At 44.1% G+C, this 17,447-nt stretch overlaps 2 protein-coding genes across 4 annotated transcripts; one reads left to right on the forward strand and one right to left on the reverse strand.

Moving 5' to 3' along the window:
* The first annotated feature begins 1,534 nt into the window (after nt 1-1,534).
* On the forward strand, nt 1,535-3,510 carry pfn4 (profilin family member 4). The gene is made up of 4 exons (XM_028989652.1): nt 1,535-1,670; nt 1,768-1,902; nt 3,100-3,205; nt 3,417-3,510. Exons 1-4 carry the CDS (start codon nt 1,554-1,556, stop codon nt 3,443-3,445), a joined length of 387 nt encoding a protein of 128 aa, XP_028845485.1. The 5' UTR covers nt 1,535-1,553; the 3' UTR covers nt 3,446-3,510.
* On the reverse strand, nt 3,511-14,484 carry lpin1a (lipin 1a). 3 transcript variants are annotated; one of them, XM_028989630.1, is made up of 21 exons: nt 14,296-14,484; nt 12,793-12,993; nt 12,512-12,607; nt 11,369-11,610; nt 9,824-9,937; nt 9,611-9,709; nt 9,014-9,140; nt 8,585-8,897; nt 8,422-8,515; nt 8,069-8,250; nt 7,887-7,980; nt 7,728-7,797; nt 6,826-6,918; nt 6,688-6,743; nt 6,424-6,559; nt 6,198-6,346; nt 6,020-6,106; nt 5,788-5,940; nt 5,594-5,708; nt 5,362-5,465; nt 3,511-5,232 (listed from the first exon to the last, which is right to left on the reverse strand). In XM_028989630.1, exons 2-21 carry the CDS (start codon nt 12,982-12,984, stop codon nt 5,073-5,075), a joined length of 2,676 nt encoding a protein of 891 aa, XP_028845463.1. In that variant the 5' UTR covers nt 12,985-12,993; nt 14,296-14,484; the 3' UTR covers nt 3,511-5,072. The 3 variants fall into 3 exon arrangements, with proteins under 3 accessions (XP_028845463.1, XP_028845454.1, XP_028845472.1); XM_028989621.1 differs by having other exon boundaries at nt 9,014-9,143; XM_028989639.1 differs by lacking the exon at nt 14,296-14,484 and having other exon boundaries at nt 9,014-9,143; nt 11,369-11,606; nt 12,793-12,814.
* Between the last annotated feature and the right edge of the window lie 2,963 nt (nt 14,485-17,447).

Here is a 17,447-nt window from a genome sequence, read left to right on the forward strand (position 1 = left end):
CTTGACCATCTCAAGTTAGGGTGTACTCACACTAGGCACGGTTGCCAATCGTGCCGGAGCACGCTTACATCACTGTGGTGGGAGGGGCTTCAGGATAATGCCGTCGACAGCGCCATACCATTGGAATTGATCTTTTTCATCTGCAGAGCTGCCAGATTTACGGAGGGCATCCCATACCTTTATATACTGTGCCCGCAGTTTTTTTTAACCTTGTCTCAGCACTGCTCGGTGGTTCTTTGGTATCCACGATGAAGAAGATAATATGTCGGAACAGCTATGACCAGCTGTTCTTGTATGCTCTCATCTGCCCAAATTTCCAACAAACATTGCACCTCTGCCGTAGACCAAAGTGACCCTTTCCCCACCATGTTGGTTTTGGAACATCGCAAAAATGTGCCATCATGCGTACTGAAAGTAGAAAGTGATTGTCACATGTGATACACAGCAGCACACAGTGAAATTTGTCCTCTGCATTTAACCCATCAACCTGAGTGAGCAGTGGGCAGCCATGACAGGCGCCCGGGGAGCAGTGTGTGGGGACGGTGCTTTGCTCAGTGGCACCTTGGCGGATCGGGATTCAAACCGGCAACCTTCTGATTACGGGGCCGCTTCTGCTAGGCCACCACTGCCCCAGAACTTTTGAACTTACTGTTCCGTGCTTCAGCATGGTTAGCGCTCACACTTCATGCGAACCGTGCCCGAGTCCAACTGAACCGTGCTCTGGCACTCCTCTTCCAACCGGGCCAGGGCCGGCTCGGAGCACTCACACTAGTCAAACGAACTCGGGCACGGTTCAAACTGCCTAGTGTGAGTACATCCTTAGACAACGAGGATGCTGAAGACTTTCTAATCATTCACTTGTGTAAACGAGCATCTCATGAAGCTGCTTTTGATGATGACAACTGAACAAAGTCATGAAGGTGAAAAGAAAGCGACTGGGAAAAACTGATTCAAACATACTTCACTTTCTTCAAAATGGCCTCCATAACCACCATGGAGTCCAGACTGTGCTAAAACCAGCTCCTAAAACCTAGCAAAGTATTTTTTTTCTGCTTGTGTGTAAAGGCATGTCATTTATGAATCCCCAACCGCCAAGGTGCCACTGAGCAAAGCACCGTCCCCACACACTGCCCCCTAGGCGCCTGTCATGGCTGCCCACTGCTCACCAAGGGTGATGGGATAAATGCAGAGGACACATTTCATTGCAGCACAGCACACGGTGACACAGTGTCTCACAATGACAATCACTTCACTTTAACAGCAACACTGCGTCACATTTTCTACTCTGGATTGGTTTAATCAGCCTTCTGTGGGTTCTTTACATTTACGGCATTTATCATACGCCCTTCTCCAGAGCGACTTACAATTAGTAGTTACAGGGACAGTCCCCCCTGGAGCAATTTAGGGTTAAGTGTCTTGCTCAGGGACACAATGGTAGTAAGTGGGATTTGAACCTGGATCTTCTGGTTCACAGGCGAGTGTGTATTCAGAAGGTCACCCGGGGGAGCAGCGGAGTGGCTTGGGACGTTGCTAGGGACGCGGGCAGAGACGACATGAGCCACTTCCAGGCTTTTCTAAACGCGTGTCTTCTCGACACCAGACACGTGGAAGACGCGGCGATCATAGACCTAAACGGAGGCGCCGTCCTGGCCGCGTCTCACCGATTTCGGGTAAGAAAAGAAGAAAAAAAAATCACACGCAAATATGGGTCGTTGCCAGTTTCACAACAGATACTTTTTTCTTTTGTGATTCTTTTTTTTTTTAAAGCTTTCTCACGGTCAAATCCAACGGATCTTGAACTCCTTCGAGCATCAGACGGCGACAAGACGACAGGGCCTGCGCTTGAACCGAACGTCGTACGTCTGCGTGCGAGCCGACAGTCGGTCGGTTTACTGCAAGCGCGTAGGTCACGATGCCGGTTGTCTGGCACGAAAACGTACACATGTTTACGTACCTTTACGTACCTAGCTCGCGCAGCTGCGCAGTGACGTCACACCCGCGCCGGCCGCGCTCTGCCTTTTTTTGGCTACGTTGCCAAAATTTCCTACCCACACACTCCTGAATGGACATCTGTATACGGATTTATGCTATAAAAATAACTTTACGTCGTTTTATGCTGCCAGAAAATGCTTCCTGTAGTTTTTAGTGTTTCTTGTGCAGACGAATGTGCTTTGACATTTTTTTTACATTGTAAAACATTTTTTTGCAGTTTCTCCCCAAAACATTACGTTTTTTTAAAATAACAATTACACATTTCAAATTAAATAAATTCCACTCAACTCATCTTATGTTACACTCTATTGAAAATATTGATCATGCAGGCTGATACTGAATAGAATTGCATTGCATTGCAGTAACAGTTGAAATATCGCCAGACATCGAATCACTGCCATGCAAAATCGAAATCAATCCAATCCAGTCGCATACGTTTGGAATAACGACGTTCTTTCACCAACAAAAACAACTCTGCCTTACTTGACTCTTAAGACGTGGACACGCAGACCTCGTTCTCAAAAGATGGTGTATTTTTTATCGAACAAATGTAATTCTAGGTTAAACAACAACGAAGACTTACTTTTTTATGTAAATGTAATATTTAAAATGTAAATGTAAAATGTTTAAAGTAGTCCCATCAAGCAAGTGAAATACACGTGTACACCGAAGTTTAATGGTAGAATTTCATCCCATTCGTACAGAATTCGAAGTGTGTCAGAACGCAAACAGTATAATAACAATCACCTCGATGTGTCTAATGCACGAAATAAACTCAGATATAACAAATCATTAATAGTGTTTAAGATAAACTACGTTGAAACTAACATGCAAACAAGCAAGAGTAATAAAAACCTCCTGCGTTTGGAGATTTACGGCGTAATGTGGACGTGCGCATGCGCTGTAGCGCTTAGAAGCAGTTTCTGGCAGGCAGCAAAAAAGGGCAGAACACCTGTCGCGTTCGAGCTATCGGAACGTCTTTAATCTTTAAACATACGTTTAGGTGGCGTGATTTCCGCTTAAAGCCCATCTGTTACTTTGGCTCTTGTACCTTTATATACTGTATAATTACTGTATACACAAATGTTCCCCTGTTCCGTGTTGTAGGATGGAGATGGGCTGATTCTGGTAAAAACTGCTCTGTACATCATTGCTGCAACATACAATGGCAGCATGTGCTCAAGTGTGTGTGTTGAGGCTGTGGAGAAACTGGGTACGGACACCTTCCTTTTATTAAAACCTGAATTTTTTTTTATTATTTTTTTTATAGTCATTCAGTGGCAACTAGTTACAATGCTTTGCCAGTCATTATTAGATAAATTATTAGCATTTACTGTACACAGTCTAATCCAAACCTGTTTTAATTCATACAACATGGCTCAGAACAATACTAATGTTACGAATGTTAATGCTGTTTATTTCAGCCGATTATTTCAGGGAAAAGGGAAAATAAAGATCTGTGGACATGGAAGAAGCTTCATAACTCATTAAAGGCCATTAAAATGAGGACAAATCCCGGACGACAAATTGTTTATGCATTTATTTGCAGGACATTTAACTTACATATTTGCATTTTAACACTTTCATTGTTTTGCACAGCTCAACAGAGAAATTATGTCAGCCAGAACCAAGGCAACAATGTCTTTCATAGAAAGAATATTAATTCCACTCACAACATACACACACAGTCCTACACAATGCTAAACAGTGGCACTGCCTAATGAACAAACTCTTCAGGGTCAACGTATAAATTACTGAGGCGTGTTGAGAAATAGTGATGGGACCTCACAGTGTAATGGTTTTAAAGAGTTAAGTTTAAAAAATGTACACGCTGCATTTCAGACATTATATTCACCAAATGCATAAATTACACAAACAAATATTTTTTCCCTTGCATATTAGCACAGGAATTAGCTCTTTTACATATTTTTTTAACTATTACCATGTAGGATGGTGCCTCGAAATAGCTGCAGACGGACTATATTTTCACAAGCGGCCTGTCGGTGTAAAGACACATGGACATAGGTAGGCACATTTCTCTTTAGTTCCTAATTCATTGCTTGCCATCTACCGAAGTCCCTGTCCCTTCACTGTACACATCTCTCCGTCTCCATTCACGTCTCACAAAAAAAACATGTTAAAAATTAATAAATTAGCTTTCTGTGTTATTCAGTAAAACCAAAAATCAACAAAAAGACTTTATATTAGGGCACATTTAAACCAAGCAATACAAACACATAAATTTTTTTTGATTTAGTCATTTGATCATGCACTCACATACATAGATGGCACCACAGGAGAGTAGAAGTAAGACACCCTGAGTTTCCATTGCATTGTTCTAGGGTGAGCATTATTACCTGATCCGTCATGTATACCTGACAGACTCAAAAGTGCTGAGGTTATGCATCTTGTTCATCATCAGCCTGAGATAGAACCCCACATAAATATCTTTTAGTCATTTTAAGGAATGCTACTAAGCACTGGTGATAATAAATTAGGTAAATTAGGGATAATAAATTAGGGGCTGAAAAGTCAACTGCAGTTGTACTTGCTAGCAATAATAAACCATATCTTATTCTCATATTGGAATTATAAATGTAATTTTTAAAGATATTCCTACAGACCTGAGGCATTCTGCTGCCTTATAGAGCTATTTCGAAATTTTATGCTTTTAAGGTCTGATTTGCAGCATGCAAAAAAAAGTTTTGGATGTGCAAAATCCTTTTAGACTTATTAACACAGGCCCTGATTCTGGATGACTGCATGTTATAATAATGAACTGTTTTCTGAGCACTTTTGTGTCAGCTGTGATTACCCGCTTATGTATAATTTTCTCGGAAAATGTATTCACAGAAAAACAACAAAAATAAACTGCGCATTTACCAGGCCCAAAACATTCTTGGCAACTTCAGCAAATTGGCACTAGAGGGCCACCTTGCATTTAGCATCTGCCAGATAAAAATCTTATTATTATTGTACATTTTTTTGCTCCATTGAGTAGAGGTATTGCATTGCAGTGCAGTTCCCTCTGTGTGCACACGGTTGGTGTGATAGTGTCAGAGTCAACACACTCTTTATGCTCAGCTGGTATCTATGGGCGTGTCCGCCTGACCGTCCACCTCAGGTATCTGATCCCTCCAGTAGGTGAACGTGCTGTAGTCTGAGCATGGAAAGTCTGACGTGTTCCCTCGGACCATGAGCGGAAAGACGTGATCCACCACCTCACATAGACGCCCATAACTGTGAACCACAGAACAGTACGCATTTTCTCTGATGTGTTAAAAAGATAGATAGATGAAGGTTCATTATTTAACCCAGTAGCATGGAAAAGCATGGAATAGACCAGAAGAAAATATACTGTGCACTTACGATGAAATATTGGTTTTGGCGTGTTCCTGAATAAGTTCTCCTTTTGGATTAACAGTGAATATTCTGTTTAAAGGTACTCCAACTTCTTTGTAGGAATACACATCCTTCAGGAAAACAAATGAGAGTGATTGTTAAGTTAAACATTGTAAGAAATAAATCATGGAAAAACAAGTATTAGATTAATACATTGAAATGAATGTAAATAACAATAAGGGTCTTCAGTGGTTCATACTGTAGGTCTGTTCCCAAATGCAGCATAGAACGGCTCTGTGTTGGGATAAAAGAGTTGCTTGATGTCAGTCAGGCACTCGATTTTGAACTTCTCTGGCTTCTTCTCAATGACCTCCCTGAAATAAAGAAGAAGGCACCGTGCTCAGTTCCAGGCGATTCATCATGTTCATTGTGTTTGAGGGTATCCGACTGTACCTGTGAAAGGCAGAGAAAAGGCTGCTGGGACTGAGCAGCACGGGACCCTGGGGCAGCATGGTCCCCCTCTCATTCACCCAGTTGAGGTAGCCGCGCGTCAGGTCTGCCATGCCGATAGCACGGGCGGAGCAGTACATGAACTTGTAGCCGTTCCTGTGTGACAGTGAGTTGGTGGAGAGTAAGATTATGGACCTGGTGTTCTTCATTCTGTGGTCCACGCCAACAGACTTACTGGCTGACTTTGTGGTAGAGCCGGGCGATGCCCTGGTGTGTCCAGTCCTTGCCCAAGGTCGGGAGGATGTGCCCTAGGGTGTCAGACCTGCAGGGGCACAAGGAACACTCTCAACAACATTGTAGAAAACTGGCTCCCGATATGTCAGTGAGTGATTAGAATATAAGCTCTGGCTAACCTGGTGATGGTGCCATCGATGTCCGAGATGACAATCTTGTCATCCCAGTTCCACAGATAAATGGTGCCCTCGCATCGGCAGGTGCCCTGGTACTGCGTCGTGACGCTGAAGATCACACTGTTGGGACCGTCTTGCAACTGCAGGTGCGCCTGGAGACACAGTCAAATGTTTCTCTGACATCTGTGGTGACGCCTGGACATTAACCGGACATCTACTGGATGCTCACCAGCTGTTCGGAAGTCAGACGCAGGGTCTTCTGGTAGCACACGATGGCGGGCGTGGGCACAGGGTCAGGCTTTATGGGCACAGAGCTTAGTCTGGCAGCTCGGCCCTCCTCTTCACTGGAGGAATCGTCTTTCATCCTGACGATAGTTTGACATTTTTATCACATAAAAACGTGCATAATGAAGTGCAATGAAGTGTAAATGTGCAACTGTATAAGCATCTCAGATTCATTCTCATTTTATTTCTATTGGGAAGCTTCTGTTACCTGGGTCCTGGGTTGATGCTTCCACTCTCTTCAGCTCCCTTTTCTGATGCTGATTCCTTTAAGGTAGCATATAGGTTTAATAATTCATCTCCTAAAATATTTCTAGTATATGTTTATTTTTTAAGATTATTATTTTACCATTTTTGCGCTGTTGCCCCTGCCCCGCCAGGAGAACCACCACCGCCCTCCTTTCTTAGGCATTTTCTCCTTCATGACGTTCTCCACTGCAGCCTAGAGAAAAGGCACAGAGGGCCCCGATGCTCAAACTCAAAAGTCAAAAAATGGAACCATACACAATCCAACTAAATGAAATAAATAAAAAGAAACACACGAAAACGGGCATGCAGCATCACAGACACACATAAAGCGTACAGGACCAGGGCCGAACAGGGTGGGCATACAGTATGCCAGGAAACCCACGGCTGAGTACACATAACTGAGACATGAGTACTTCACAAGACACGATAAAAATGGAGTATGGGACGGAAGGGAATTAAAGGGGGAGAAGAAACAAGAGACAAGTTAACTAGGCTTTTAACTTTTAACATATTATAGCTAGACATTATGAAGGACAAATGGACTTAGACCAAGACACAGACTGAGCCTGGAACACAAAGACTTTGCATTGCTTATAATATAGGGTATTAATGGGGACTTAATAAGTGTCTGCTTAAAGATTATATATAGATCACTTTTAAATTGCATAGTCTTACAGCAGTATGGTAAAATTGCTTGTAGGTTAAATGATGTTGTTTCAATCCATATATTCAAATTCTAATTATTTTTGTCACATACACAGTCATACATGGTATGATATGCAGTGAAATGCTTTTGCGACTGCTATAGACCTCAAAATTGCAAATATTGCATGTATTCAAGTGAACCAATATGCAAATATTGCAAACATAACCAAATATTGCATTTTTATGTTTTTAAAGCAATACAATGCTTTCATTGTATTTTACCAAGACTTCAGTCTCCTATTTGAATCCTTACTTGCATAGGGATTCTAATAGTAGACGCATGTGACGGTAGTCTACCTTTGGGAGAGGTTTCTGGAAAACCTGCATTGCCAGCATTAGCGGAGCAGCTGTTGGCCAGTTGTAATATCTAAAAAAGATTGACGTTTAATTCGTAAGAGAGAAAAAAACCCACAAATGCTGTATATGAACTGGTATGATACAGGGTTTGTCACTTACTTTGTTCCAATCCTCACAACCAGATTTGGATCATCAATGATTGAGGGATTCTCAGCAAACTCCTCATATGATATTGCTTTTTCCTGAAATTGCTCTGTACATTTTAATCATATTTAAATGTGTTAATAGTAGACTGGATGCACATCGAATGGATAAAAGCCAGGCCAGACTATGTTTCATACCACTAGTTATCTCCATGCTGTCTGTTAGTCCTCCACACAGGGAGATGGCGATAGAGGGCATGTCTCTGGTCTGATCAGAGTAGCTGTCCACGCCACTGTCCATCCCACTGCTGCCCACAGACTGCGGCGACTGGTTGGCACTACGCACCTCTTGGCAAGTCTTAACTGAACCAGCTCCTTCACTGCAGAGCAACGCACGTTTGTGAGTTCGAGATTTCGAAATTAAAAGCCCACTCCAACCTTTGCATCTGCTCCACAATGCCAAGAGGCACACAAATGAATGCTCTGCCAGTTGAAATGTGAACTGACATGGCTCCAATGCGCTCTAATGCTTCAATATGGTTCCAATTTACCTTTTTGGAAAGTAAAGTGCTGCCACCTCAGGCTCCAGCTCCGTGATGTCGTCCAGGTAGATCCCATCGGAGCCAAGATGATGACTCCTCTTATCTGTCAACAGAAAACATGTGTTAACGCTTGTTAGCAAACCGCTTTGCCATCACTATATTCTGTCCATACCTCTCCTCTTGGATGGCGAGTCTGTCTTGCTGATTGGCCGAGAACAGGAAGAGGGGCTTTGGCGACCGTCCTCCAGGTCTGTCAGAAGACGAGCTACAGCTCCAATTGCCTCCACGTCCAGAGAAGGAGCAGCTGTGGCCCCTGCCTGGGCTTCCCTCAGCTCTGGGCTGTAGGTTGATGTATGTGCTGGGCAGTTGTCCTGGGCCTCAGACACGTAGTCCCCGACAATGGCTCTGAAGTGAGTGCTCTCTGACACTGGTATAGAAACCGGGGCCACCGTCACAGGATCTGGCTTCTGGTGGGCAAATGCTGGCTGCATGAGCCAAAATAGCCACAGATTAATGTCATCCTCTCCAATAAATACAGGCAGTGCATATTGTGGTATGTATTATCTCAGCATGATCGCAGTGCAGAGGATGTTGCCTGCACCTTGGCAGCGTGCGGAAGCTCTCCCCAGGCCCACAGCATCTCAGGGTTGTCCGCCTTGCCCTTGTCCATCTGGCTGTTCAAAAGCTCCGAGTCGCTCTTCGGAGTGGAGGGTAGGGAAATGTTGGGACTGCTGGGAGAGGGAGACTGATGTCATTCATCCAGACACCCTAACATTGAAACATCCATTTTAAAAAAAAAATTTCTGAGAATTCCTTTGTGCAACGTAAAATGTGTTCATATGTGTCATATGCATGGTTTCAACAGTCTTACTTTACTCATGTTAATATGTGAATTTCTTGAATTGAGTGCATGTAACAATGCATTGTGTGTGTGTGTGTGTGTGTGTATATATATATATATGTGTATATATTTATATATATACACACACACACACACACACACACACATATGTGTGTGTGTGTCTGTATGTGTGTGTGTATGTATGTATAACATTTATATGTGTCTAACAGATATGTTTGTATGTGTCTGTTATTTACATGACCACATTTTGTCATATGAGGTTTAAGACTGGCCTTATATGACATGTTGCATTTACATTTTCCGTTTAGGGACACTCTGTGCTCTATTATAGGTTACCTGTGTGTGGACAGGAAGACTGACGTCTCAGGAGGGCAGGATATGGAGAGGCCACTGCCGGCTGGGATGGGCAGGGTGCAGGTCTGCTCCATCAGTGTGCTGTGGTTAATAAAGAATTAAGACAGAATGGCACTTGAGCGCTGTAAAGCAACTAAATTCTGAGCATTTTTAAAAAAACATTTTTACAAAAACAACAGTATATCTGCAGTATACCTTTTTGTGCGTGCCCAGTTCTCAGCAGGGTGTGGATATCCTGTTCTCTGTACAAATGTGGTATTTGAACTGCTCCCTTTCACCACATTTTCATGGAAGTCACACGGGGAATCTCTGTTGGACACAAAATTCCAAATCCACTCAGCAAAGACCGAAGGGGAACGCTGTTGCTTTAAGAACGCTACCCTCTGGGAAACAGGCATTCTTGCGATGTCCTTTGTGCACCGGGTCACTTGGACTGCAGGGAATATGGGCTTCCAAAAGCAGCGGCACTGCAATTTCTTGGAAGGTGACTTTTCTCTGAAACTGGCTTGGCATTCATGTGCAAATGGGCAGAATTGCTGTCGTGCTGAAAGGATTCGGGCGATTTCCATGGAGGTGCTTAAAATCTCAGAAAAAAAGTTCAGCACAGAGCAACCAACTCAGGAGTAGCTTGCATTTAAAAGGACTTTTCATGTCAACATATGTAGAAGACTTTTTATAGTCATACTAAATAAATCAGCTCAAGGACAGTGCTAGAAATTAAATGTGTCAAATGACTTTTTATATGTGTGTGTGTGTGTGTGTGTGTATTCAGAGGTCAGATGATACTGTGACTGACATCCAAGTGAACACACAAAACCCCCCGAACTGTGGAGAAGAACTGGCGCAGTTTCCAGGACTTCGTGGAAAACTTTAGGACAGGGTGACTGTTTACACACAGCGAGTGGGGGCCATTTCTAGAAGGTTCCCCGCGCCTTGCTTAACTGAAAATGAACAAACACACACAGCTGAGAGAATCGAGGGACTAGTCTGTCAAGAAACGCAAACTCATTAAGTCGCCAACAAAGATCAAGCAAACAGGACTCGCTACAACAAGCCCGGGCTGATTTGATATTCGCTACCCTCATCTAAACCCTCTTTTGCATGTAGCAGAGCAATTACACACTGGCAACATCCCCAAACGCTTCAAACGCACCCCCCGTTGACATTTATTTTGAAAGAAGCTTTCAGGCGCTGACAGTCTTTTTTTGAGGAATGATTGCCAGCTCCTCGGGAAATGGCATAATCCCGCACAATTCTCTCCTGTCCGACTGAACCCCACCCCACCAGATACAGCGCTTGGTGATGGACTGTAATAATGTGTCCAATTTGGTCCCAAATTTGGGTGGCCTTAGTAAAAAACAGTCGTAGAAGTACATCAATAAGCAGAACATAAAACCGTCATAAGCTGACGATGTTTAAACCTGCCATTCAAATATTAGTAAAATAATACACACACACACACACACACACACATAATAGCATTCCTATGGTCAGAAATTGGCCACAGATGAAGGGATAGCCGAGGCTATGGTTTCGGACTGTGCAAATAAGGTTGTCCCAGAAAAGGGCTACTATTTTCAAACCAAGGTCAGGCATGAATTAAAACGATAAAAACGAATAAATTAGTAGTCTATATCTTGAAGATGAGAAACTGGTTGCCCTTTTTTTGTAATTATTTCGGTTTGAATAATAAAGCAGCCAGGGTAAATACTTATGAGGCATTTTTTACAGAGAACTCACCTGCAGCTTTCCTCCATCTCTTCATCGGAGCTCAAGTCGATGGTGAACATGTCCTCATTCTCAGAGTATTCGTCATTGTCCTGCCGCTTTAGGTCAATCTGGGACTTTCTTCTCCTCTTCCTCCTCTTCTTTGCCAGGGTGCTGTCCCCCGCAGACAGTGAGGACTTTCCTAGCTGGCTCTCCATCAGGGCGCTGCCCTCTGACATGATGGGTGAAGTGGCCAGGTAGGGTGGCACATCTGCCTACGTGAAAATCCAACACGAGTCAGCCAATTTGATTGGAATCAGAAGTGAATATCATGTTTGTAGCATGACATCGACTGTGAAACGAGATGCACAGGATTTAATCTGAAACTCCCAGATGACTTTTGCTAAATTTTTTAATCCTGTCCCGTGGTAGAGCGCCAACTATCATGCCCGCTGTCCGGCCTGGCAGCAATCTCTTTCAGCTCAAAATGGTGAAGAAGAAAGAAAAAAAAAAATCATGCCACGGCCTATCAGGGGGCCGGTGCGAATCATACGGGCATAACCCGAGATCCATAAAATGTCCCTCTGTGCTCTGACACCTGCTTCTGCTTGTTCCGCCACAGCTGCCGTCACACATGACACTCACGTTTGTGTTCATGCGTAATTTCTTCACTAACGTGTTGTTCATGGAAGAGGTCAGCCGGAGATAAAAAAAAGACCCTTTCTGCCCTCGGGCTGTCTGGACGAGCGGAGGACACAGAGCCGATTCGTGCCCTCGTTACGGGGACTCGATGTTAACAGAGCCAGAGAGCTCTTATTATTAGAGCCGGGGCATTCCACACGAACGCTCTGAACCCGGCCAGCTATTCAATACGCCGTTGATATGCATCTTTAAGATTCCTCAGAGGCAGGGCCTGTAAAAAATGACGCGCCGCTCGAACCCGTGCTGGTTTGGCATGTTGCAGTAAAACTCTGACTTGCTTGTGGTGAGGGTGGCAGATGACCTTGCCTCGCCCTTAGGTCAGCCCGCGGTGAGCTCCAGACGGGACTGTGGCCTTGGTTTCAGGATTTCCCTGTCCTTTGGTACCAGAAGGGCTTCAGCAGAAACCGTACCAAAGGAACCAGAGGAACGCGTTTACCAAGGCGCCACATTACTGAATTCTATACGGACCCTCACCTGATCATTCTCGGCCTCCTTCACGAAGAACGCCTCGCCGTTCTCCCCCAGCTTCATGTGCAGACTCACCGCTTCTCCGTTTATCTCTATGTCCACCTGGTCCAGTCAAACATGAACATTTATCAAACACGGATTATGGCAATAAAAGTGCAAACTCCCCAGGACAGGGCGCATGCTTAGATCAACACATATCTAAACATGTGACCCCCCCCCCGGTGCTGATCCTGTTGGTTTCCTGTGAATGTGACAACATCGGGCCACCTCATGGACTCCTGACTTACCACTTTCTCTCGTGACCTCAGCACGCCCATCTTTCCAAAGCGGACGTGGAACGGGGAGCACTGCAGGCTCCCGTCGGGCTGGCGCACCACGATGACATCAATGCAGCCCGAGAGGGTGGCGGGGTTCAGGCCACGGTACAGTTCCTTCACCTGCACAAACACCTGTCCCGCCAGCTGCCCAACGTAGTTCATGGTCTGGGTCTGAAAGAGCACGAGGACGTCAGGAAATGCAAGACTCCACCTTGGCACCGAAGACAAAAAGCTGAATCGGGGTTCTGAGGTCGCCCAGCACCCACGGGCAGCATCACACTCTTTCAATAAAGCACATTTGGGGAGCGATTAGATTTAATTTAAGGAACATTGGAGGACTATGATTAAATCAACCTGGAAAGCATTTCTTTTATTAAGTTTTTTTTAACAAAGACACAAGAACCACATGCTGACAAAACATCCCATGGCAGATATTGTGTTTAACAATGAACAGAAATATTAAACTGTCCTGATACTAAGGGGTGAGAACCTGGAAGGTATAAATACAATTCAGCAATGTCACTGGACAACCAAATAAAAAAACGGCGGAATTAATATTTAATACCTATTTCCCCCAAAATGCCCCACGGGGACTCACGCTGCTCCATTCTGCTAATATGGTTACATGCTAATTCATTTTGTTTCTTTGCAGCACTTTTTTTTTTAGATTACACTTGTATGTACTGGGATCAGAAGAAAAATATTGGATCTCATTACATTTAATCAAACAAAAGTGCCACGTGTGCATAACAACCGCACTCGTGAGCAGCCCTGAGCCACCACATCCATCCGACAAGCCTTCACATGTATAAATAAGCTGCTGTACACACAACCTATTCATTCCTCAACTAACCACCGTCAAATGTTACATTTAACCAGAAGTAAATTTGCATGAACCAACATTTCTTGCATTAAATCCAAATCATTGTTTTTTTTTAATTTGCAGGGTTTGATAGCAGTTGCGTTATTTTATGTCATCCCTGGGAATGTGCATTGGTAGATCATAACAATGTAATATATAATGTAACCTAATAATGGCTGCGATGCGCAATGGCACCTTCATTTCCCTCATCAGAGGGCATGAGTGTTTTCTGTCACATTTTCTCATCTGAAGACAATTAAATAATTAATAATCACGCACGTCACAATTTTTTTAAGGTGTGTCACGGTGACAGAAGCATTACATTTACATGCACGTTACATTTACTTCCATGGACACAGTGCAATTATGCATAAAATAACAATAACAACATAGTATATGCCATCATAATCGCGGAGGGGAACTGGGACGAGCATCGGGACACGGATGTGACAGCAGAGGCTGAGCAAAGGTCTGATGGCGAGCAGTGATGGAGTGAGGCTGGTGCAGATGTTCACGCTCACGATTGCAACAGAACGCATCCTTTCACATATGTCATGTTAATATGAATGCCCACGCGTCAGAAAACGAGATGGCGATCACATGATACGTACATTGCAGACGTCGTGTTCTCCAGCACGTCGTCTCCTCCCACCACCATCTATTCCGTCGCTATTCGGCTATGTTCACGTTTGAACTGGAATCATCTCGAAGCCCTGACGCTGCGCGCTGTCAGCTGCTGCAGCCGCATTTAAATCAGGCTGGGAATAGCTTTCATTGAAAACCCTTCCCTGTTTCTGCGGCTGACGTCACGCGCGGGGCAAACCCCGCCCACATGCCGCGGAGCCAATCAGCGTCCTCCTAGCAAATTTTCTTAAAAAATCATTAGAACATCGGTAATAATTTAAAGATGAATAAAGATTAACCATAATCTTCAGCTTCTATTTGCGTATAAATACAGTAGAGGCCAAAAGTTTGGACACACCTTCTCATTCAGTGTGTTTTCTTTATTTTCATGACCATTTACATTGGTAGATTCTCACTGAAGGCATCAAAACTATGAATGAACACATGTGGAGTTATGTACTTAACAAAAAGTGGAGACCTGACCTCCACATTCACCGGACCTGAACCCAATCCAGATGGTTTGGGGTGAGCTGGACCGCAGAGTGAAGGCAAAGGGGCCAACAAGTGCTAAACACCTCTGGGAACTCCTTCAAGACTGTTGGAAACCCATTTCAGGTGACGACCTCTTGAAGCTCATTGAGAGAATGCCAAGAGTGTACAAAGCAGTAATCAGAGCAAAGGGCGGCTATTTTAAAGAAAGTAGAATTAAAAAACATGTTTTCAGTTATTTCACCTTTTTTTGTTAAGAACATAACTCCACATGTGTTCATTCATAGTTTTGATGCCTTCAGTGAGAATCTACCAACGTAAATGGTCATGAAAATAAAGAAAACACATTGAATGAGAAGGTGTGTCCAAACTTTTGGCCTGTACTGAGCTTTCAGTGCAAATTTAACATAATGAAAAGTGATGTAATGTTTACATGATCTGATTGGAATATGCATAATTATTTGATCTTATAACATTTTTAATATGTTAAAGGTTATTCTGAGTTGTCTCTAATGATGGTATAAGGTCTGGCTCCTCTGTGCCACTGGATCATAAGAATGTCAATAGTAGCTGTAAATAAAAATCTACACAATGTGAATTTGAACATGTCTACACACAGTAATGGACACGACTGCTTGTCTCAGGTCTCATGTGCCGTATATCCATTATACAGAGAGAGCAAGAGTAAGTGTGTGTGTGTTAACTAGGTGGACATTGTTCCTTGATCTCACGTGGCAAATCTGGAGTGGTGCCAGCACTGTCGTGGAAAAGCGGATGGAATCCCGGGAAACTGAGTCTGATCCATTATTCTGCTCCAGGCTCACGTGCAGCACCAGGATGTTAGATGTTAAATCCATGCTTTTCTGACATCTATGTTAAAGTAATGCCAGGCACTTTTAAAATGAAAACATGACATGAGTCTATCTGATCTTCAGTGGGACCCTTGAGTGGTTTCCTCAGGTTGTGAACTGAATTCTACCCTGTCGGACATTGAAAAACATGAAATGGGGTTGCCCTAGAGTAACCTCGTCTGAAGAAAAAGAAAAACAAGGCCCTTTGTTTCTGCCGTCTTTCCTCAGCTCAGAACATTTCGGGTGGGTGAGGATCGTTTCTCCAGGAAAAACAGCCCCAGCAGAGATTTCTTGTTAGGGAGGAAGCGAGATCCATATGTCACATGACTTGACTATCTGTCAAAGAAATCGCCAGGAAGACGGGGCTTGTAGGGGAGGCTGGCAGGTGTCCCGGGCGGGCAGTTGCGACATGTGTGTTTGGGTCACGATTTCTGAATGCCTCCTGGCGATACGCCATCTGAATTTAATACCCATGTGTACATTAAAGTACACGTGAGTGTATTCTAAGAACTCAGAAAGTACAGCTGAGAGAACATAGGGAGGGCCGAGCAGCAAAAGTACAGGACTTCAGGCAATCTCTACGTCAGTTCTGCAACTGTCAATCATCATCTCTTCCATGCTGCAAAGGGTGGTAGTTGCCTAGGGGTAACACACTCGCCTATGAACCAGAAGACCCGGGTTCAAGTCCCGCTTACTACCATTGTGTCCCTGAGCAAGACACTTAACCCTAAGTTGCTCCAGGGGGGGACTGTCCCTGTAACTACTGATTGTAAGTCGCTCTGGATAAGGGCATCTGGTAAATGCTGTAAATGTAAATGTAAAGCACACAGCGTAGCTGTTCATGCATGTGCATTGATTAAAATGAACTCATTGCTTTTAGAATCATTCTTTTTTCTTATATAAAGTTGGCTGGTTCCCACTGTTGTGGTACCTAATGTGGAGCAATCGGGTTGAGAAACTCAAGTCAGTACAGCTTTCTCACTGGGGAGGTGGGCGTCATCTGGGATGGGCCACCTCCACCAATCAGGGGCCAGCATCACCATGACAACAGCGGCAGCTTGGGTCATGCAGACATGCGGACTCTTGACCCTCCATGGCAACGGCGGGGGTTAGGAGGAGGGAGACATTCAGCCAACCCCTGTTGTTTCTCTGAGGACAGCTTGTTCCTGGAGCAGTAAAGTTAGACCCTAAATTCCCAGAGGGAATCCGCTGCAACAGAAACGGCCCGAATGCCTGGTTTTGTCATTGCAACAGAATTGGGGAATTTAGGCCTGTGTGCACAGAACTTCCCTGAAACTTTCAAGGCTGGGCACATACATCACTTGTGCATTCCTGTTATCGGCGAGTCTACAGAATGTGCTTTTGTCGGACAGATTAGCTCTAATGTGATTATCTCATCAGCTCCATGATTACTGTGAAGCAGAGGCACTGGCTTTGCAGCACGAACGTGTCTGAAGGGAAGGATGGGCGCCAATGCCGTGAAAACACACAGAATTCCAGGACAATTATCACTGGCTAAGGGCTGCCATTGTGATTTTGTTACCCAATGTTCCAATGAAACTTTCCAAAACAGCATTTTGCATGAGGTCTTTGATTGACAAGTGAAAACAACTTTATTACATTATAGCATTTAGCGAAAAAGGCCAGTGGAAAAACACAAGCAACGATTCGTTGGCGCTTCAAGGAACTCCCTCGAGCTGTGCTGATCCAGAGACGTACTGTACCCGCCCTTTTATGCATTCAACGTGCTCATATGGCAAGCACTACCCTATCTTTAGAAATGTATTGAGTCGAGGGAA

This window comes from Denticeps clupeoides, chromosome 1 (genome assembly GCF_900700375.1).
Source record: "Denticeps clupeoides chromosome 1, fDenClu1.1, whole genome shotgun sequence".
Taxonomy (NCBI): Eukaryota; Metazoa; Chordata; class Actinopteri; order Clupeiformes; family Denticipitidae; genus Denticeps; species Denticeps clupeoides.